Raw genomic sequence first — 24035 nt, forward strand, 5'->3', positions numbered from 1 at the left:
GTGTAAGTCTCACCTGGAACCAGACTTTCTGCCCCCAGATGTAATGTGTAAGTCTCACCTAGAACCAGACTTTGTACCACCAGATGGAGTGTGTAAGTCTCTCCTAGAACCAGACTTTGTACCACCAGATGGAGTGTGTAAGTCTCACCTGGAACCAGACTTTCTACCCCCAGATGGAGTGTGTAAGTCTCACCTGGAACCACACTTTGTACCACCAGATGGAGTGTGTAAGTCTCACCTAGAACCAGACTTTATACCCACCAGATGGAGTGTGTAAGAATCACCTGGAACCAGACTTTATACCCCCCAGATGTAGTGTGTAAGTCTCACCTAGAACCAGACTTTGTACCACCAGATGGAGTGTGTAAGTTTCACCTGGAACCAGACTTTCTGCCCCCAGATGTAGTGTGTAAGTCTCACCTAGAACCAGACTTTCTACCCCCAGATGTAGCGTGTAAGTCTCACCTAGAACCAGACTTTGTACCCCCAGATGTAGTGTGTAAGTCTCACCTAGAACCAGACTTTGTACCCCCAGATGGAGTGTGTAAGTCTCACCTAGAACTAGACTTTATACCCCAGATGTAGTGTGTAAGTCTCACCTAGAACCAGACTTTGTACCCCCAGATGTAGTGTGTAAGTCTCACCTAGAACCAGACTTTCTACCCCCAGATGTAGTGTGTAAGTCTCACCTAGAACCAGACTTTGTACCCCCCAGATGTAGTGTGTAAGTCTCACCTTGAACCAGACTTTGTACCCCCAGATGTAGTGTGTAAGTCTCACCTAGAACTAGACTTTGTACCCCCAGATGTAGTGTGTAAGTCTCACCTAGAACCAGACTTTCTACTCCCAGATGTAGTGTGTAAGTTTCACCTGGAACCAGACTTTCTGCCCCCAGATGGAGTGTGTAAGTCTCACCTAGAACCAGACTTTCTACCCCCAAATGTAGTGTGTAAGTCTCTCCTAGAACCAGACTTTGTACCACCAGATGGAGTGTGTAAGTCTCACCTGGAACCAGACTTTCTACCCCCAGATGTAGTGTGTAAGTTTCACCTGGAACCAGACTTTCTGCCCCCAGATGTAGTGTGTAAGTCTCACCTAGAACCAGACTTTGTACCACCAGATGGAGTGTGTAAGTCTCTCCTAGAACCAGACTTTGTACCACCAGATGGAGTGTGTAAGTCTCACCTGGAACCAGACTTTCTACCCCCAGATGGAGTGTGTAAGTCTCACCTGGAACCACACTTTGTACCACCAGATGGAGTGTGTAAGTCTCACCTAGAACCAGACTTTCTACCCCCAGATGTAGTGTGTAAGTTTCACCTGGAACCAGACTTTCTGCCCCCAGATGGAGTGTGTAAGTCTCACCTAGAACCAGACTTTGTACCACCAGATGGAGTGTGTAAGTCTCTCCTAGAACCAGACTTTGTACCACCAGATGGAGTGTGTAAGTCTCACCTGGAACCAGACTTTCTGCCCCCAGATGTAGTGTGTAAGTCTCACCTAGAACCAGACTTTGTACCACCAGATGGAGTGTGTAAGTCTCTCCTAGAACCAGACTTTGTACCACCAGATGGAGTGTGTAAGTCTCACCTGGAACCAGACTTTCTACCCCCAGATGGAGTGTGTAAGTCTCACCTAGAACCAGACTTTGTACCACCAGATGGAGTGTGTAAGTCTCTCCTAGAACCAGACTTTGTACCACCAGATGGAGTGTGTAAGTCTCACCTTGAACCAGACTTTGTACCCCCAGATGTAGTGTGTAAGTCTCACCTAGAACCAGACTTTGTACCCCCAGATGTAGTGTGTAAGTCTCACCTAGAACCAGACTTTCTACTCCCAGATGTAGTGTGTAAGTTTCACCTGGAACCAGACTTTCTGCCCCCAGATGGAGTGTGTAAGTCTCACCTAGAACCAGACTTTCTACCCCCAAATGTAGTGTGTAAGTCTCTCCTAGAACCAGACTTTGTACCACCAGATGGAGTGTGTAAGTCTCACCTGGAACCAGACTTTCTACCCCCAGATGTAGTGTGTAAGTTTCACCTGGAACCAGACTTTCTGCCCCCAGATGTAGTGTGTAAGTCTCACCTAGAACCAGACTTTGTACCACCAGATGGAGTGTGTAAGTCTCTCCTAGAACCAGACTTTGTACCACCAGATGGAGTGTGTAAGTCTCACCTGGAACCAGACTTTCTACCCCCAGATGGAGTGTGTAAGTCTCACCTGGAACCACACTTTGTACCACCAGATGGAGTGTGTAAGTCTCACCTAGAACCAGACTTTCTACCCCCAGATGTAGTGTGTAAGTTTCACCTGGAACCAGACTTTCTGCCCCCAGATGTAGTGTGTAAGTCTCACCTAGAACCAGACTTTGTACCACCAGATGGAGTGTGTAAGTCTCTCCTAGAACCAGACTTTGTACCACCAGATGGAGTGTGTAAGTCTCACCTGGAACCAGACTTTCTGCCCCCAGATGTAGTGTGTAAGTCTCACCTAGAACCAGACTTTGTACCACCAGATGGAGTGTGTAAGTCTCTCCTAGAACCAGACTTTGTACCACCAGATGGAGTGTGTAAGTCTCACCTGGAACCAGACTTTCTACCCCCAGATGGAGTGTGTAAGTCTCACCTGGAACCACACTTTGTACCCCCAGATGTAGTGTGTAAGAATCACCTGGAACCAGACTTTCTGCCCCCAGATGTAGTGTGTAAGTCTCACCTAGAACCAGACTTTGTACCACCAGATGGAGTGTGTAAGTCTCACCTAGAACCAGACTTTGTACCACCAGATGGAGTGTGTAAGAATCACCTGGAACCAGACTTTGTACCCCCAGATGTAGTGTGTAAGTCTCACCTGGAACCAGACTTTGTACCCCCAGATGGAGTGTGTAAGTCTCACCTGGAACCAAACTTTCTGCCCCCCAGATGTAGTGTGTAAGTCTCACCTAGAACCAGACTTTGTACCCCCCAGATGTAGTGTGTAAGTCTCACCTAGAAGCAGACTTTATACCCCCAGATGGAGTGTGTAAGTCTCACCTAGAACCAGACTTTATACCACCAGATGTAGTGTGTAAGTCTCACCTAGAACCAGACTTTGTACCACCAGATGGAGTGTGTAAGTCTCACCTAGAACCAGACTTTGTACCACCAGATGTAGTGTGTAAGTCTCACCTGGAACCAGACTTTGTACCACCAGATGGAGTGTGTAAGTCTCACCTAGAACCAGACTTTGTACCACCAGATGTAGTGTGTAAGTCTCACCTGGAACCAGACTTTGTACCACCAGATGTAGTGTGTAAGTCTCACCTAGAACCAGACTTTGTACCCCCAGATGTAGTGTGTAAGTCTCACCTAGAACCAGACTTTGTACCCCCCAGATGTAGTGTGTAAGTCTCACCTAGAACCAGACTTTCTACCCCCAGATGTAGTGTGTAAGTCTCACCTAGAACCAGACTTTATACCACCAGATGGAGTGTGTAAGTCTCACCTGGAACCAGACTTTGTACCCCCAGATGGAGTGTGTAAGTCTCACCTGGAACCAGACTTTGTACCCCCAGATGGAGTGTGCAAGTCTCACCTAGAACCAGACTTTGTACCCCCAGATGGAGTGTGTAAGTCTCACCTGGAACCAGACTTTGTACCACCAGATGGAGTGTGTAAGTCTCACCTAGAACCAGACTTTGTACCACCAGATGGAGTGTGTAAGTCTCACCTAGAACCAGACTTTGTACCCCCAGATGGAGTGTGTAAGTCTCACCTGGAACCAGACTTTGTACCACCAGATGGAGTGTGTAAGTCTCACCTAGAACCAGACTTTGTACCCCCAGATGGAGTGTGTAAGTCTCACCTGGAACCAGACTTTGTACCACCAGATGGAGTGTGTAAGTCTCACCTGGAACCAGACTTTGTACCACCAGATGTAGTGTGTAAGTCTCACCTGGAACCAGACTTTATACCCCCCAGATGTAGTGTGTAAGTCTCACCTAGAACCAGACTTTGTACCACCAGATGGAGTGTGTAAGTCTCACCTAGAACCAGACTTTGTACCCCCAGATGGAGTGTGTAAGTCTCACCTGGAACCAGACTTTGTACCACCAGATGGAGTGTGTAAGTCTCACCTAGAACCAGACTTTGTACCCCCAGATGGAGTGTGTAAGTCTCACCTGGAACCAGACTTTGTACCACCAGATGTAGTGTGTAAGTCTCACCTGGAACCAGACTTTGTACCACCAGATGTAGTGTGTAAGTCTCACCTAGAACCAGACTTTGTACCACCAGATGGAGTGTGTAAGTCTCACCTAGAACCAGACTTTGTACCACCAGATGTAGTGTGTAAGTCTCACCTAGAACCAGACTTTGTACCACCAGATGTAGTGTGTAAGTCTCACCTAGAACCAGACTTTGTACCCCCAGATGGAGTGTGTAAGTCTCACCTGGAACCAGACTTTGTACCACCAGATGGAGTGTGTAAGTCTCACCTGGAACCAGACTTTGTACCACCAGATGTAGTGTGTAAGTCTCACCTGGAACCAGACTTTATACCCCCCAGATGTAGTGTGTAAGTCTCACCTAGAACCAGACTTTGTACCACCAGATGGAGTGTGTAAGTCTCACCTAGAACCAGACTTTGTACCCCCAGATGGAGTGTGTAAGTCTCACCTGGAACCAGACTTTGTACCACCAGATGGAGTGTGTAAGTCTCACCTAGAACCAGACTTTGTACCCCCAGATGGAGTGTGTAAGTCCCACCTTGAACCAGACTTTGTACCACCAGATGGAGTGTGTAAGTCTCACCTGGAACCAGACTTTGTACCACCAGATGGAGTGTGTAAGTCTCACCTGGAACCAGACTTTATACCCCCAGATGTAGTGTGTAAGTCTCACCTAGAACCAGACTTTTTACCACCAGATGTAGTGTGTAAGTCTCACCTAGAACCAGACTTTGTACCACCAGATGTAGTGTGTAAGAATCACCTGGAACCAGACTTTCTGCCCCCAGATGTAGTGTGTAAGTCTCACCTAGAACCAGACTTTGTACCACCAGATGGAGTGTGTAAGTCTCACCTAGAACCAGACTTTGTACCCCCAGATGTAGTGTGTAAGTCTCACCTAGAACCAGACTTTGTACCACCAGATGTAGTGTGTAAGTCTCACCTTGAACCAGACTTTGTACCCCCAGATGTAGTGTGTAAGTCTCACCTAGAACCAGACTTTGTACCACCAGATGGAGTGTGTAAGTCTCACCTAGAACCAGACTTTGTACCCCCCAGATGTAGTGTGTAAGTCTCACCTTGAACCAGACTTTGTACCCCCAGATGTAGTGTGTAAGTCTCACCTAGAACCAGACTTTGTACCCCCCAGATGGAGTGTGTAAGTCTCACCTTGAACCAGACTTTGTACCCCCAGATGTAGTGTGTAAGTCTCACCTAGAACCAGACTTTGTACCACCAGATGGAGTGTGTAAGTCTCACCTAGAACCAGACTTTGTACCACCAGATGTAGTGTGTAAGTCTCACCTTGAACCAGACTTTGTACCCCCAGATGTAGTGTGTAAGTCTCACCTAGAACCAGACTTTGTACCCCCCAGATGGAGTGTGTAAGTCTCACCTAGAACCAGACTTTGTACCCCCCAGATGGAGTGTGTAAGTCTCACCTAGAACCAGACTTTGTACCCCCAGATGTAGTGTGTAAGTCTCACCTAGAACCAGACTTTGTACCACCAGATGGAGTGTGTAAGTCTCACCTAGAACCAGACTTTATACCCACCAGATGGAGTGTGTAAGAATCACCTAGAACCAGACTTTATACCCACCAGATGGAGTGTGTAAGAATCACCTGGAACCAGACTTTGTACCACCAGATGTAGTGTGTAAGTCTCACCTAGAACCAGACTTTGTACCCCCAGATGTAGTGTGTAAGTCTCACCTAGAACCAGACTTTGTACCACCAGATGTAGTGTGTAAGTCTCACCTAGAACCAGACTTTGTACCCACCAGATGGAGTGTGTAAGTCTCACCTGGAACCAGACTTTATACCCCCAGATGTAGTGTGTAAGTCTCACCTAGAACCAGACTTTGTACCCCCAGATGTAGTGTGTAAGTCTCACCTAGAACCAGACTTTGTACCACCAGATGTAGTGTGTAAGTCTCACCTAGAACCAGACTTTGTACCCCCAGATGTAGTGTGTAAGTCTCACCTGGAACCAGACTTTGTACCCCCAGATGTAGTGTGTAAGTCTCACCTGGAACCAGACTTTCTGCCCCCAGATGTAGTGTGTGGGCCACAGCGGTTTGAAGAACCTCGCCAGGACTATGCCAACGCTGGCGCAAGTCAACCAGGCGACCATCATCAGTGCCCCTGCAGCACGCAGACACACACACAGACACACACAGACACACACAGACACACACACAGACACACACAGACATACACACACAGACACACACACAGACACACACAGACACACACACACAGACACACACAGACACACACAGACACACACACACACACAGAGACGAGTGAGTGGGTGAGTGTGTGAGTGAGTGAGTGAGCGAGTGAGTGCGTGAGTCACTGAGTGAGTGAGTCACTGAGTGAGTCACTGAGTGAGTCACTGAGTGAGTGAGTCACTGAGTGAGTCACTGAGTGAGTTAGTCACTGAGTGAGTTGCTGAGTGAGTCGCTGAGTGAGTCACTGAGTGAGTCACTGAGTGAGTCACTGAGTCACTAAGTGAGTCACTGAGTGAGTGAGTCACTTAGTGAGTCACTGAGTGAGTCACTGAGTGAGTCATTGAGTGAATCACTGAGTGAGTGAGTCACTGAGTGAGTGACTGAGTGAGTCACTGAGTGAATCACTGAGTGAGTGAGTCACTGAGTGAGTAACTGAGTGAGTGACTGAGTGAGTCACTGAGTGAGTCACTGAGTGAGTGAGTCACTGAGTGAGTGAGTCACTGAGTGGGTCACTGAGTGAGTGAGTCACTGAGTGAGTGAGTCACTGAGTGAGTAACTGAGTGAGTGAGTCACTGAGTGAGTTAGTCACTGAGTGAGTTGCTGAGTGAGTCGCTGAGTGAGTCACTGAGTGAGTCACTGAGTGAGTCACTGAGTGAGTCATTAAGTGAGTCATTGAGTGAGCCACTGAGTGAGTGAGTCACTGAGTAAGTAACTGAGTGAGTTGCTGAGTGAGTCACTCAGTCACTGAGTGAGTGAGTCACTGAGTGAGTCACTGAATGAGTCACTGAGTGAGTGAGTCACTGAGTGAGTCACTGAGTGAGTCACTGAGTGAGTGATTCACTGAGTGAGTCACCGAGTGAGTCACTGAGTGAGTGAGTCACTGAGTGAGTCACTGAGTGAGTGAGTCACTGAGTGAGTGATTCACTGAGTGAGTGAGTCACTGAGTGAGCCACTGAGTGAGTGAGTCACTGAGTAAGTAACTGAGTGAGTTGCTGAGTGAGTCACTGAGTGAGTCACTGAGTGAGTGAGTCACTGAGTGAGTCACTGAGTGAGTCACTGAGTGAGTGAGTCACTGAGTGAGTGAGTCACTGAGTGAGTCACTGAGTGAGTGAGTCACTGAGTGAGTCACTGAGTGAGTCACTGAGTGAGTGAGTCACCGAGTGAGTCACCGAGTGAGTCACTGAGTGAGTGAGTCACTGAGTGAGTGAGTCACTGAGTGAGTGATTCACTGAGTGAGTGAGTCACCGAGTGAGTCACTGAGTGAGTGAGTCACTGAGTGAGTCACTGAGTGAGTCACTGAGTGAGTGAGTCACTGAGTGAGTGAGTCACCGAGTGAGTCACTGAGTGAGTCACTGAGTGAGTGATTCACTGAGTGAGTCACCGAGTGAGTCACTGAGTGAGTGAGTCACTGAGTGAGTCACTGAGTGAGTCACTGAGTGAGTGAGTCACTGAGTGAGTGAGTCACCGAGTGAGTCACTGAGTGAGTCACTGAGTGAGTGATTCACTGAGTGAGTCACTGAGTGAGTGAGTCACTGAGTGAGTGAGTCACTGAGTGAGTCACTGAGTGAGTCACTGAGTGAGTGATTCACTGAGTGAGTGAGTCACTGAGTGAATCACTGAGTGAGTGAGTTACTGAGTGAGTCACTGAGTGAGTGAGTCACTGAGTGAGTGAGTCACTGAGTGAGCGAGTCACTGAGTGAGCGAGTCACTGAGTGAGTGAGTCACTGAGTGAGTCACTGAGTGAGTCACTGAGTGAGTGATTCACTGAGTGAGTGAGTCACCGAGTGAGTCACTGAGTGAGTCACTGAGTGAGTCACTGAGTGAGTGGGTCACTGAGTGAGCGAGTCACTGAGTGAGTGAGTCACTGAGTGAGCGAGTCACTGAGTGAGTCACTGAGTGAGTCACTGAGTGAGTCACTGAGTGAGCGATTCACTGAGTGAGTCACCGAGTAAGTCACTGAGTGAGTGAGTCACTGAGTGAGTCACTGAGTGAGTGATTCACTGAGTGAGTCACCGAGTGAGTCACTGAGTGAGTGAGTCACTGCCCTCACCGTGTGCCTTGATGATGGTCGGTGACCGTGAGCCGGGCACCTCCGTGGGTGTCCCCGTTAGGCGCACAGCGACCCTGGATACCAGCGGCTGCTGTTCGTGTTTCAGCATCAGCCCTGCGAGAGGGGCGTGGAGGGGGTGCAGCACGTGGCACACTCAGGGTGTGGCTGTGGGTGAGTAGCTATGAGTGAGTAGCTATGAGCCGTGTGTAGGTCTATGCAGTTGTGTGTAGGTGTGTGTAGCTATGAACTGTGTGTAGTTGTGTGTGTAGCTGTGTGTGTAGCTATGAGCTGTGTGAGGCTGTGTGTGTAGCTGTTGTGTAGCTGTGTGTGTAGATGTGTGGGGAGCAATAGTGTAGCAGTTAGTGCTACGCTGCGCTATGAACCTGGCGACCCGGGTTCGATTCCCGCTCACGGCCAACACCAGTGACGATTATCTGAACCGGTCCCGGGCCTCCCCTAGGTCGACTCAGCCTCAAATGAGTACCTGGTGCGGTGTGTAAACATTGCCACTAGGGAGACAAAGGCGGTCGGGCGTGGTGCTGGCCACCCACCACCTCGTGTACCGTTCCGGCCTTCATAGGTGCACGCTAACAACACTTGCCCCTACAGTCTGTTAAGGCTATATGGGGGATCTTTGTATTTGTCTTTGTAGCAAAACAACCCCCTACCTCCTCGCGGTGCCGGGCAGGCAACTCTGTCGTGGACAGGGCTGTGGGGGGAGGGCCAATTCCGATTGGCCCCTCCTCTCATGGCGTCTGTGACCACCACAGTGGCTAAACGGGGGCTCTGGACGGGTGCGAGGGGCTGGTAACCCCTCCACCTTCAACAATTTTACCACGAAACCACGAATAAAACACATGACTAATAAGCTTGTGCCGGAGGCCCCGGGGGGACAGGCGTCTATGACGTCTCCTGGCCAAACCCCAATTGGCGGAGCCAGGAGATTGAATCTCTACCCTCGGGGCTCCTCCAGAAACAACGAAAAGCCACTACGGATGGCCACGTGGAATGTTCGAACGCTCACTGCGGAGGAGATACTGCCACTCCTCTGTCGGCAGCTAGACCGGTACCGCCTGGATCTCTGTGGCATTCAGGAGGTCCGGTGGACCGGTTCTGGATCCTGCCACCATGAGGGGTGGACAGTCCTCTACTCGGGGCAGCAGACTGCCAAACAACAGGGTGTGGCTCTTCTTTTGAACAAAATAATGAAGGGGGCATGGGAGCGTGGCGGTGAGGTGTGGGAAGCTGTAAGCCCCAGGCTACTTTGGGCTCGCCTTCTCATCAACCGGAGGCGAGGAATGGTGGTCGTGGTTACCTATGCCCCCACTGAAGACGAACATCCATGGAGGGATGCAGGCAAAGCCGATGAGTGAGATGCCTTCTATGACCTCCTGTCATAGGTGCTGGCTAAAGTGGCCCCTCGGGATAGAGTCATCTTGTTGGGTGACTTCAATGCCCGAGTTGGTCATGATGCTGGTACCTGGTCTGGAGTGATTGGAGGGCATGGGCCAGATCAGCTCAATAACAAAGGTAGGAGGCTGCTAGATTTTTGTGCAACCCATGGGCTTGTAATTACCAACACGCTGTTCCGGCATCGGCGCATCCACAAAACAACATGGATGCATGCCGGGTCCAAGCAAGAACATCTGCTGGACTACATAGTGACGGACCAGCGGGTGCGAGCCCATGTCCTTGACACCAGGACCTACCGTGGAGCTGATCTGCCCTCTGACCATCGACTAGTCATCTGTAAGATGCGCCTGCCATTCTTCCACTCCGGTGGTGGGTGTACACCCAGGACCCCATTCCAACCTAAAGTGGCCTGGTCTCAGTTATCTGATGAAAGTTGCAAACGAGAATTTCATCATCGCTTGCGGCTGGGATTGGCATCGTCCCCGACTCCTCCTGATGTCGAGGGTAAATGGGCGAGGTTTAGGACTGTGATTCATGCAGCTGCAATGCCTGCTTTGGGTACGTGGTCCAGACCTCCCCAGAGACCTTGGCTGACAGAGGAGGTGTTCAGGATGGTTGAGAAAAAGCGACAGGCCCACTGTCATCGGCTACAGAATCCCACGTCAGAGAATGAGGAGGCTTACTGCAGCCTTCGCTCGGAGGTTCGGAGAGCCGTGAGGCGCTGCAAGGATGGGTGGTGGTCGCGGGTTGCTGAGGAGATGGAGTCTGCCTCAGTGGCCCGTGATCACAAATCTCTATTTAACTCCATCAAAAAAGTAACCTGCAGCGCCACACCTATTACCATCAGGGGAAAAACGGTGAACCAATCTCCGACCCCCAGGAACAGGTTTGCAGATTTGCTGAGCATTTCTGGGAGGTCCTGGGGGAGGGAAAATCCCTCAGCCAGGAAAACATCATGGCACAAACTAAGGATGACCCTGCTGAGGCTGCGGTGCCTCAAATATTGGAAGAAGTCACCCCCTGTGAGTGGCTAGCTGAGGTGCCATCTGTTGAGGAAGTACTGAAGGCGATCCGGAGTCTGAGACCAGGAAAGGCAGCGGGCAGAGATGATCTCCCAAGCGAAATGCTGAGGGAGGGCGGCATTTGTGCACAGACTGCCCTATATGACATCATAACAACAGTCTGGACCACTGGACGGGTTCCGCAGGATTGGAAGGATGCCCTGGTGGTCCCTCTTTTTAAGAAGGGGGACCGCACAGACTGTAACAACTACAGGGGCATCTCACTCCTCAGTGTGCCGGGAAAGGTCCTGGCAAGGATTATTCAACATCGCCTTGCCAGACACGCTGAGGAGAGGCTTGCGGAGCCCCAATGCGGTTTCAGGAAAGGGCGGTCCTGCACAGATGCCATATTTTCTCTCCGTCTGCTACAGCAGAGGTGTAGGGAATTCCAACAAGACCTACATCTCTGCTTTATTGACCTGGTCAAGGCCTATGATACCATCAGTAGGCCTGGGCTCTGGGTTGTTCTTCGTGCTTTTGGAGTACCTGACCCTCACGATCATTAAGGACCTTCATGATGGTGAGCGGGCCCGGGTAAAACTACGTGGCCGGGAGTCAGAGCCATTCCCTGTTAACTTTGGGGTGCGACAGAGATGTCCTCTGGCTCCCACATTATTTAACATCTATTTTGACCATGTAGTTCGTGAAGCCTTCAATAGCTGTACCGGGGGAATCTCCATATGGTACAGATATAATGGGAGGCTGATCGACGCCCGGGTGCGGTCAAGGGATGGCTCCCTATTGCTCAACCACGTTATGTATGCTGATGATTTGGTAATAGCTGCACATTCGGAGGAGGAGTTGGAGACGCTGCTGCTGAGACTGGAGCGTGCCACTAAGAGGTGGGGCCTTACCATCAGCCCCACCAAAACTAAGCACCTGCCTGGGTATTTTGTACCATCGGACACTCCACCCCCACAACTCCCAATCGGTGATGGGGCAGAGAGTTTCCCATACCTGGGCAGTGTGCTTATGACTGGCTCAAGTTTAACAGCAGAGGTCTCACTCCGAATCAGTCGAGCAGCAATATCTTTTCATCGGTTGCGTAACGCTGTGTGGAAGCTACCTGGTCTGTCGCTCCGCACTAAGCTTCAGGTCTTCTCGGCCATGGTCATTCCCTCCCTTCTCTACGCTTGCGAAACGTGGACCTCCCTAATGGAACATCTTCGCCGGTTAGAAACATTTAGCCTGGCCTGCCTACGATCCATCCTGGGTCTAACCAAACTGGATTGTGTGAGGAGCTCAAAAATCCTTGAAAGATCTGGGCAAGGTCCCATCGGTGAGCTCCTCCGGCGGGGAAGGCTGCGATGGCTGGGTCATGTAGCCCGCATGCCCAGCTACTGCATGCCGAAACAGCTTTTGTTTGGCCGGATTGAGGGGGCTAAGCGGGCGCGGCACGGGCTAGAGAAGAGATGGAGTGACGTGGTACAGGAGGACGTGGAGCTGAGTGGACTTGCCGATGACTGGTACCAGCGGTGTCAAGATCGGCCTCTGTGGAGGAGGCTCGTGAAGGATGCTACTGGGCAGTTGGAGGTAGTCGCCCTCCAACAACAAAAGAGGGCGGAGGAGCGACGCTCAGAACAACGAGCGGAGCGCCGGGTGGCTAAAGCACAGCATTTCGGCACAGTAGGGGGCACAGGTGGTGCATCAGCCAGTCATCTCAGTCATCTCAGTCAATCGACCCGTGGCACCTGGGTCTGCCCCGTGACCTCCTGCCAGCGGGCGTTCGACACTTCACGTGGCCTCAGGGTGCCCATGGCCTGGCACAAGCGTCGTGGTGACGTCACCGCCACTTAGTGGTGAATGGCGGTTGTTGTTGTTGTTGTGTGTATGTGTAGCTGTGTGTGTGTAGCTGTGTGTGTAGCTGTGTGTGTGTAGCTGTGTGTGTAGCTGTGTGTGTGTAGCTGTGGGTGTAGCTGTGTGTGTAGCTGTGTGTGTAGCTGTGCGCCCCACCTGAGTCTGCCCGTCCATGTGCCAGCATGATGAAGAGGGCGGTGTCGAGGTCGGCCTTGCCCGGGGCTGGGGGAGCGACGGAGCGCGAGAAGACGCACTGCAGACGTCCGTCAGCCACGCGCCACGCAGCGCCACTCATCCCTACCTACACACACACACAGACACACACACACACACACACAGACACACACACATACACACACAGACACACAGTCACACACACACACAGACACACACACACACAGACAGACACACAGACACACACACACAGACACACACAGAGACATGCACAGACACACACAGTCACACACACACAGACACACAGACACAGACACACACACACAGACACACACACACACAGATACACAGACACACACACACAGACACACACACAGACACACACACACAGACACAGACACACACAGACACACACACACAGATACACACACACACAGACACACAGACACACACACACAGACACACACACTGACACACACACTGACACACAGTCACACACATACAGACACACGCACACACAGACACACACACAGACACACACACACAGACACAGACACACACACAGTCACACACAGACACAGATACACACACAGACACACACACACAGACACACACACACAGACAAACACACACAGACACACACACACAGACACACACACAGACACACACACACACAGATACACACACAGACACACACACACAGACACACACACAGACAAACACACACAGACACACACACACATACAGTCGTGGTGGGAGGGTGCAGGTGAGGGTGTGTGGTGGGGGGCTGTGGTGGGGGGCTGTGGTGGGTATGTGTGGTGGGGGGCTGTGGTGGGGGGCTGTGGTGGGTATGTGTGGTGGGGGGCTGTGGTGGGGGGCTGTGGTGGGTATGTGTGGTGGGGGGCTGTGGTGGGTATGTGTGGTGGGGGGCTGTGGTAGGGGGCTGTGGTGGGTATGTGTGGTGGGGGGCTGTGGTGGGTGTGTGTAGTGGGGGGCTGTGGTGGGTAGGTGTGGTGGGGGGCTGTGGTGGATGTGTGTGGTGGGGGGCTGTGGTGGGGGGCTGTGGTGGGGGGCTGTGGTGGGTTTGTGTGGTGGGGGGCTGTGGTGGGTGTGTGTAGTGGGGGGGTGTGGTGGGTAGGTGTGGTGGGGGGCTGTGGTGGGGGGCTGTGGTGGGGGGCTGTAGTGGGTGTGTGTGGTGGGGGGCTGTAGTGGGGGGCTGTGGTGGGTGTGTGTAGTGGGGGGCTGTGGTGGGTGTGTGTGGTGGGTGTGTGTGGTGGGTGTGTGTGGTGGGGGGCTGTGGTGGGGGGCTGTGGTGGGGGGCTGTGGTGGGGGGCTGTGGTGGGGGGCTGTGGTGGGTAGGTGTGGTGGGGGGCCGTGGTGGGGGGCTGTGGTGGGGGGCTGTGGTGGGTGTGTGTGGTGGGGGGCTGTGGTGGGGGGCTGTGGTGGGGGGCTGTGGTGGATGTGTGTGGTGGGGGGCTGTGGTGGGGGGCTGTGGTGGGGGGCTGTGGTGGGGGGCTGTGGTGGATGTGTGTGGTGGGTGTGTGTGGTGGGGGGCTGTGGTGGGGGGCTGTGGTGGGGGGCTGTGGTGGGGGGCTGTGGTGGGGGGCTGTGGTGGGTAGGTGTGGTGGGGGGCTGTGGTGGGGGGCTGTGGTGGGGGGCTGTGGTGGGTGTGTGTGGTGGGGGGCTGTCGTGGGTGTGTGTGGTGGGGGGCTGTGGTGGGGGGCTGTGGTGGATGTGTGAGGTGGGGGGCTGTGGTGGGTGTGTGTGGTGGGGGGCTGTGGTGGGGGGCTCACAGTGGAGGTGGTGGGGGGGTAGCTTCTGCCGCTGGAGTAGGAGGAGCCGATGTCCACAGAGCCGGCAAACCTCACACACCGGTAGATGTCATCATCACCCTGCACCACCACCATCACATTCACCATCATCATCACAATCATCACCATCATCACCATCATCACCATCATCACCCTGCACCAGCATCATCATCATCACCCTGCACCACCACCATCACATTCACCATCATCATCACCATCATCACCATCATCACCCTGCACCATCATCATCATCACCATCACCACCATCATCATCACCACCATCATCATCATCACCCTGCACCATCACCATCACATTCACCATCATCATCACCATCATCACCATCATCATCACCCTGCACCATCACCACCATCATCACCATCATCATCACCATCATCACCACCATCATCACCATCATCATCACCCCCGTTATCACCACCATCATCACCACCATCATCATCACCCTGCACCATCACCACCATCATCACCATCATCATCACCATCATCATCACCATCATCACCACCATCATCACCACCATCACCACCATCATCACCACCATCATCATCACCCTGCACCATCACAATCACATTCACCCCCACCATCACCACCATCATCATCACATTCACCATCGTTATCACGACCATCATTACCACCATCATCACCCTGCACCATCACCATCACATTCACCATCACCATCACCACCATCATCATCATCACCATCACATTCACCCCCGTCATCACCACCATTATCATCACCCTGCACCATCACCACCATCATCACCATCATCATCACCATCATCATCACCATCATCACCATCATCATTACCATCATCATCACCATCATCATCACCACCATCATCATCATCACCATCATCACCACCATCATCATCACCCTGCACCATCACCATCACATTCACCATCATCATCACCATCTTCACCACCATCATCACCACCATCATCATCACCCTGCACCATCACCATCACATTCACCCCCATCATCACCATCACCACCATCATCACCACCATCACCATCATCACCCTGCACCATCACCCCCATCATCATCACCACCATCACCCCCATCATCACCACCATCATCACCCCCATCATCACCACCATCATCACCATCATCATCACCATCACCACCATCATCACCACCATCACCACCATCACCCCCATCATCACCACCATCATCATCACCACCATCACCATCATCACCCGCATCATCATCACCATCACCACCATCATCACCACCATCATCACCCTGCACCATCACCCCCATCATCATCACCACCATCACCCCCATCATCACCACCATCATCACCATCACCACCATCATCACCCTGCACCATCACCACCACCATCACCACCATCATCACCATCAGCACCACCATCACAACCATCATCACCATCACCATCATCACCATCATCACCATCACCACCATCATCACCACCACCATCATCACCATCACCACCATCATCACCATCATCACCACCACCATCATCACCATCACCACCATCATCACCATCATCACCATCATCATCACCACCACCACCATCACCCCCATCACAACCACCATCACCACCATCATCATCACCCTGCACCATCACCACCACCATCACCATCACCAACATCACCACCATCACCACCACCATCACCATCACCAACACCATCACCATCACCACCATCACCACCACCATCATCACCATCACCAACATCACCACCATCACCATCACCAACATCACCATTATCACCATCACCACCACCATCATCACCATCACCAACATCACCACCATCACCATCACCAACACCATCACCATCTCCACCATCACCAACATCACCACCATCACCACCATCATCACCACCATCATCATCACCCTGCACCATCACAATCACATTCACCCCCACCATCACCACCATCATCATCACATTCACCATCGTTATCACGACCATCATTACCACCATCATCACCCTGCACCATCACCATCACATTCACCATCACCATCACCACCATCATCATCATCATCACCATCACATTCACCCCCGTCATCACCACCATTATCATCACCCTGCACCATCACCACCATCATCACCATCATCATCACCATCATCATCACCATCATCACCATCATCATTACCATCATCATCACCATCATCATCACCACCATCATCATCATCACCATCATCACCACCATCATCATCACCCTGCACCATCACCATCACATTCACCATCATCATCACCATCTTCACCACCATCATCACCACCATCATCATCACCCTGCACCATCACCATCACATTCACCCCCATCATCACCATCACCACCATCATCACCACCATCACCATCATCACCCTGCACCATCACCCCCATCATCATCACCACCATCACCCCCATCATCACCACCATCATCACCCCCATCATCACCACCATCATCACCATCATCATCACCATCACCACCATCATCACCACCATCACCACCATCACCCCCATCATCACCACCATCATGATCACCACCATCACCATCATCACCCGCATCATCATCACCATCACCACCATCATCACCACCATCATCACCCTGCACCATCACCCCCATCATCATCACCACCATCACCCCCATCATCACCACCATCATCACCATCACCACCATCATCACCATCACCACCATCATCACCCTGCACCATCACCACCACCATCACCACCATCATCACCATCAGCACCACCATCACAACCATCATCACCATCACCATCATCACCATCATCACCATCACCACCATCATCACCACCACCATCATCACCATCACCACCATCATCACCATCATCATCACCACCACCACCATCACCCCCATCACAACCACCATCATCATCACCCTGCACCATCACCACCACCATCACCATCACCAACATCACCACCATCACCACCACCATCACCATCACCAACACCATCACCATCACCACCATCACCACCACCATCATCACCATCACCAACATCACCACCATCACCATCACCAACATCACCATTATCACCATCACCACCACCATCATCACCATCACCAACATCACCACCATCACCATCACCAACACCATCACCATCTCCACCATCACCAACATCACCACCATCACCACCATCATCACCACCATCATCATCACCCTGCACCATCACAATCACATTCACCCCCACCATCACCACCATCATCATCACATTCACCATCGTTATCACGACCATCATTACCACCATCATCACCCTGCACCATCACCATCACATTCACCATCACCATCACCACCATCATCATCATCATCACCATCACATTCACCCCCGTCATCACCACCATTATCATCACCCTGCACCCATTATCATCACCCTGCACCATCACCACCATCATCACCATCATCATCACCATCATCATCACCATCATCACCATCATCATTACCATCATCATCACCATCATCATCACCACCATCATCATCATCACCATCATCACCACCATCATCATCACCCTGCACCATCACCATCACATTCACCATCATCATCACCATCTTCACCACCATCATCACCACCATCATCATCACCCTGCACCATCACCATCACATTCACCCCCATCATCACCATCACCACCATCATCACCACCATCACCATCATCACCCTGCACCATCACCCCCATCATCATCACCACCATCACCCCCATCATCACCACCATCATCACCCCCATCATCACCACCATCATCACCATCATCATCACCATCACCACCATCATCACCACCATCACCACCATCACCCCCATCATCACCACCATCATGATCACCACCATCACCATCATCACCCGCATCATCATCACCATCACCACCATCATCACCACCATCATCACCCTGCACCATCACCCCCATCATCATCACCACCATCACCCCCATCATCACCACCATCATCACCATCACCACCATCATCACCATCACCACCATCATCACCCTGCACCATCACCACCACCATCACCACCATCATCACCATCAGCACCACCATCACAACCATCATCACCATCACCATCATCACCATCATCACCATCACCACCATCATCACCACCACCATCATCACCATCACCACCATCATCACCATCATCATCACCACCACCACCATCACCCCCATCACAACCACCATCAATCATCACCACCATCACCATCACCATGCACCATTCACCACACCATCACCACACACCACCACCATCACCACACTGACCCATCACCACCACATCACACACCATCCACACCACACCATCATCACCATCACCAACATCACCCACCATCACCATCATCACCAACATCACCACCTTCACCATCACCAACATCACCACCATCACCATCACCAACACCATCACCATCTCCACCATCACCCCACCACCATCACCACCACCACCATCACCACCACCATCACCACCACATCTCACCACCACCACCATCACCACCACCACCACCATCATACCATCACCAACATCACCACCATCACCACTACCACCATCATCACCACCATCACCACCACCATCACCATCACCAACACCATCACCATCACCACCATCATCACCATCATCACCATCATCATCACCACCACCACCATCACCCCCATCACAACCACCATCACCACCATCATCATCACCCTGCACCATCACCACCACCATCACCATCACCAAAATCTCCACATCACACCCCACACCATCACCACCACCATCACCTCACCAACACCATCAACATCCCACCATCACCACCACACATCTCACCATCACCAATCACCACCATCACCACATCACCATCACCAACACACCAACATCACCATTATCACCATCACCACCACCATCACCACCATCACCATCAACCAATCACCATCACCAACACACACCATCACCAATCTCCACCAACATCACCACCATCACCACCACCACCATCACCATCACCACCACCATCATCACCATCACCACCACCACCATCACCACCACCACCACCATCACACCATCACCACCATCACCACCATCCCTACCACCATCATCACCACTAACCCATCCACACCACCACCATCACCATCACCAACACCATCACCATCACCACCATCATCACCATCACCACCATCACCATCATCACCATCATCACCATCACCAACATCACCACCATCACCAACATCACCATCATCACCATCACTATCACCACCATCACCATCATCACCACCATCACCACCACCATCATCACCATCACCACCACCACCATCACCGCCATCACCACCACCACCATCATCACCATCACCAACATCACCACCATCACCACCACCACCATCATCACCATCACCACCACCATCACCACCATCGCCACCATCACCATCACCACCATCATCACCATTACCAACATCATCACCACCAACACCACCATCACAACCACCATCATCACCATCACCACCATCACCAACATCATCACCACCATCACCACCACCATCATCACCACCATCACCATCACGCAATGGTAGGGGGGGATTGGGTGGATGTAGTGGGGGGGGGTAGTGGGGGGGGTGTAGTGGGGGGGGTAGTGGGGGGGTGTAGTGAGGGGGGTAGTGGGGGGGGTGTAGTGGGGGGGGGAGTGGGGGAGTGAGAGGGGGGGGAGTGGCGGGGGAGTGGGGGAAGTAGTGGGGGGGAGTGCGGGGGAGTGTGGGGGGAGTGGGAGGGTTAGTGGCGGGGTGTAGTAGGGGGGGTAGTGGGGGGGTAGTGGGGGGGGGGAAGGGGGTAGTGGGGGCTGTAGTGGGGGGGGGGGGTTAGTGGGGGTGTAGTGGTTGGTGTAGTGGGGGGTGTAGTGGGGGGTGTAGTAGGGGGGGTAGTGGGGGGGTGTAGTGGGGGGGTGTAGTGGGGGGGTGTAGTGGGGGGGTGTAGTGGGGGGTGTAGTGGGGGTGTGTAGTGGGGGGTGTAGTGGGGGGGTGTAGTGGGGGGGTGTAGTGGGGGGGTGTAGTGGGGGGGTGTAGTGGGGGAGTGTAGAAGGGGGGTGTAGTGGGGGGGGGGGGGGGTGTAGTGGGGGGGTGTAGTGGGGGGGGTGTAGTGGGGGGGTGTAGTGGGGGGATGTAGTGGGGGGGGGGGGGTGTAGTGGGGGGTGTAGTGGGGGGGTGTAGTGGGGGGGGTTAGTGGGGGGGGTGTAGTGGTGGGTGTAGTGGGGGGGGTGTAGTGGGGGGGTGTAGTGGGGGGGTGTAGTGGGGGGTGTAGTGGGGGGGTGTAGTGGGGGGGTGGAATAGTGGGGGGGTGTAGTGGGGGGGGTGTAGTGGGGGGGTGTAGTGGGGGGGGTGTAGTGGGGGGGTGTAGTGGGGGAGTGTAGAAGGGGGGGTGTAGTGGGGGGGTGTAGTGGGGGGGGGGGGGGGGTGTAGTGGGGGGGGTGTAGTGGGGGGGTTGTAGTGGGGGGGTGTAGTGGGGGGGTGTAGTGGGGGGTGTAGTGGGGGGTGTAGTGGGGGGGGTTAGTGGGGGGGGTGTAGTGGGGGGGTTAGTGGGGGGGTGTAGTGGGGGGTGTAGTGGGGGGGTGTAGTGGGGGGGTGTAGTGGGGGGGTGTAGTGGGTGGGTGTAGTGGGGGGGTTAGTGGGGGGGGGGGTGTAGTGGGGGGTGTAGTGGGGGGGGTGTAGTGGGGGGGTGTAGTGGGGGGTGTAGTGGGGGGGGTGTAGTGGGTGGGTGTAGTGGGGGGGTGTAGTGGGGGGGTTAGTGGGGGGTGTAGTGGTGGGTGTAGTGGGGGGGTGTAGTGGGGGGGTGTAGTGGGGGGTGTAGTGGGGGGTGTAGTGGGGGGGTGTAGTGGGGGGGTGGAATAGTGGGGGGGTGTAGTGGGGGGGTGTAGTGGGGGGGGTGTAGTGGGGGGGTGTAGTGGGGGGAGTGTAGAAGGGGGGGGTGTAGTGGGGGGGGGTGTAGTGGGGGGGTGTAGTGGGGGGGGTGTAGTGGGGGGGTGTAGTGGGGGGATGTAGTGGGGGGGGTGTAGTGGGGGGGGGTGTAGTGGGGGGGTGTAGTGGGGGGTTAGTGGGGGGGGTGTAGTGGTGGGTGTAGTGGGGGGGTGTAGTGGGGGGGTGTAGTGGGGGTGTAGTGGGGGGTGTAGTGGGGGGGGTTAGTGGGGGGGGTGTAGTGGGGGGGTTAGTGGGGGGGTGTAGTGGGGGGTGTGTGGGGGGGTGTAGTGGGGGGTGTAGTGGGGGGGTGTAGTGGGTGGGTGTAGTGGGGGGGTTAGTGGGGGGGGGGGGGGTGTAGTGGGGGGTGTAGTGGGGGGGGTGTAGTGGGGGGGTGTAGTGGGGGGTGTAGTGGGGGGGTGTAGTGGGTGGGTGTAGTGGGGGGGTGTAGTGGGGGGGTTAGTGGGGGGTGTAGTGGTGGGTGTAGTGGGGGGGTGTAGTGGGGGGGTGTAGTGGGGGGTGTAATAGTGGGGGGTGGAATAGTGGGGGGGGTGTAGTGGGGGGGTGTAGTGGGGGGGTGTAGTGGGGGAGTGTAGAAGGGGGGGTGTAGTGGGGGGGGGGGTGTAGTGGGGGGGTGTAGTGGGGGGGTGTAGTGGGGGGGTGTAGTGGGGGGATGTAGTGGGGGGGGGTGTAGTGGGGGGGTGTAGTGGGGGGTTAGTGGGGGGGTTAGTGGGGGGGTTAGTGGGGGGGTGTGGTGGAGGGGTGTAGTGGGGGGGTGTAGTGGTGGGTGTAGTGGGGGGGTGTAGTTGTGGGGGGGTGTAGTGGGGGGGTGTAGTGGGGGTGGGTGTAGTGGGGGGGTGTAGTGGGGGGGTGTAGTGGGGGGAGTGACCATGGTGGTGTCGTGTGAGAACCCCAGGGCGAGGTATCCGAGGTCCGGGCCGCTCATCTCCACGGCAACGGAGTTCCCCGTTGCCGCGAGCGACGCGAAGAGGCACGGGGTGGGGGCGTTGACGAGGCAGCGCGGGGGCCACCGCAGGCAGCTGCGGTCACGCCCACAGCCAACGTCACTCACCTGGCGGGTGGGGGTGGGGGTGGTAGGGGTAGGGGTGGTGGTGGGGTTGGTGGTGGTGGTAGCGCTGGTGGAGGTGGTGATATGGGTGGAGGTGGTGGTGGTACGGGTGGAGGTGGTGGTAGCAGTGGTGGTGGTGGTACGGGTTGTGGTGGTGGTAGTACGGGTGGTGGTAGTGGTGGTAGTGGTACGGGTGGAGGAGGTGCTACGGGTGGTGGTGGTACGGGTGGTGGTGGTACGGGTGATGGTGGTGGTGGTACGGGTGGTGGTACAGGTGGTAGTGGTACGGGTGGAGGTGGTGGAGGTAGTGGTGGTAGTGGTATGGGTGGAGGAGGTGGTACGGGTGGTGGTGGTGGTACGGGTGGTGGTGGTGGTGGTACGGGTGGAGGAGGTAGTGGTACTGGTAGTGGTACTGGTGGTGGTACGGGTGGTGGTGGTGGTGGTAGTGATACAGGTGATGATGGTGGTACGGGTGGAGGTGGTGGTGGTGGTCGTGGTGGTGGAGGTGGTGGTGGTACTGGTAGTGGTACTGGTGGTGGTACGGGTGGAGGTGGTGGTGGTACGGGTGGTGGTGCAGGGTGCCGCTGGGGCTGTCACCGGCTGTGTGAGTGGGACGCTGCCCAGGAGTGGCCATGGGGAGTCCGTGGCCCACGCCGTGCCCGGCCCCGGCATGGGGACGCCCACACGCACCAGCACGTCGCCACGCTGGGCCACCCAGTAGGTGGACAAGGCACGCACCAACGTAGCGCTGCCGGGGGCGGACACACGCGGGGAGTGGTGGTGAGCTGGTGGGTGGGGGGTGAGTGGGGGGGTGGGTGGGGGGGGTGGGGGGGGTGGGTGGGTGAGTGAGCGAGTGGGTGAGTGGGTGGGTGAGTGGGTGGGTGAGTGAGTGAGTGGGGGGTGGGTGAGTGGGTGAGTGAGTGAGTGAGTGGGGGGTGGGTGAGTGGGTGAGTGGGTGGGTGAGTGGGTGAGTGAGTGGGTGGGTTAGTGAGTGGGTGGGTAGGTGAGTGGGGGGTGAGTGGGTGAGTGGGCGAGTGGGTGGGAGGGTGAGTGGGTGGGTGAGTGGGTGAGTGAGTGGGTGGGTGGGTGAGTGGGTGAGTGAGTAGGTGGGTGGGTGAGTGAGTGGTGAGCGAGTGAGTGGGTGGGTTAGTGAGTGGGTGGGTGGGTAGGTGAGTGGGGGGGGTGAGTGGATGAGTGGGCGAGTGGGTGGGTGAGTGGGCGAGTGAGTGAGTGGGTGAGTGAGTGGTGAGCGAGTGAGTGGGTGGGTTAGTGAGTGGGTGTGTGGATAGGTGAGTGGGGGGGTGAGTGGGTGAGTGGGCGGGTGAGTGGGTGAGTGAGTGGCTGAGTGAGTGGGTG

The 24035-nt window shown here is 54.3% G+C and overlaps 1 protein-coding gene across 2 annotated transcripts in view; it reads right to left on the minus strand.

Annotated features, from left to right (window-relative positions):
* The window catches only part of LOC116958379 (putative ferric-chelate reductase 1), a 71167-nt gene that overhangs the window by 33148 nt on the left and 13984 nt on the right, over nt 1-24035 (minus strand). For both annotated transcript variants that reach the window (XM_076056526.1, XM_076056527.1), the window contains exons 5-10: nt 23277-23427; nt 22500-22682; nt 14731-14829; nt 12920-13064; nt 8493-8606; nt 6238-6353 (exon numbers count right to left, since the gene is read on the minus strand). In XM_076056526.1, the coding sequence (XP_075912641.1) occupies nt 6238-6353; nt 8493-8606; nt 12920-13064; nt 14731-14829; nt 22500-22682; nt 23277-23427 (808 nt within the window). The remainder of the gene's footprint in view (nt 1-6237; nt 6354-8492; nt 8607-12919; nt 13065-14730; nt 14830-22499; nt 22683-23276; nt 23428-24035) is intronic.

Source organism: Petromyzon marinus, chromosome 76 (genome assembly GCF_048934315.1).
Source record: "Petromyzon marinus isolate PM22_M1 ecotype Great Lakes invasive population chromosome 76, UKy_Petmar_22M1.pri1.0, whole genome shotgun sequence".
NCBI lineage: Eukaryota > Metazoa > Chordata > Hyperoartia > Petromyzontiformes > Petromyzontidae > Petromyzon > Petromyzon marinus.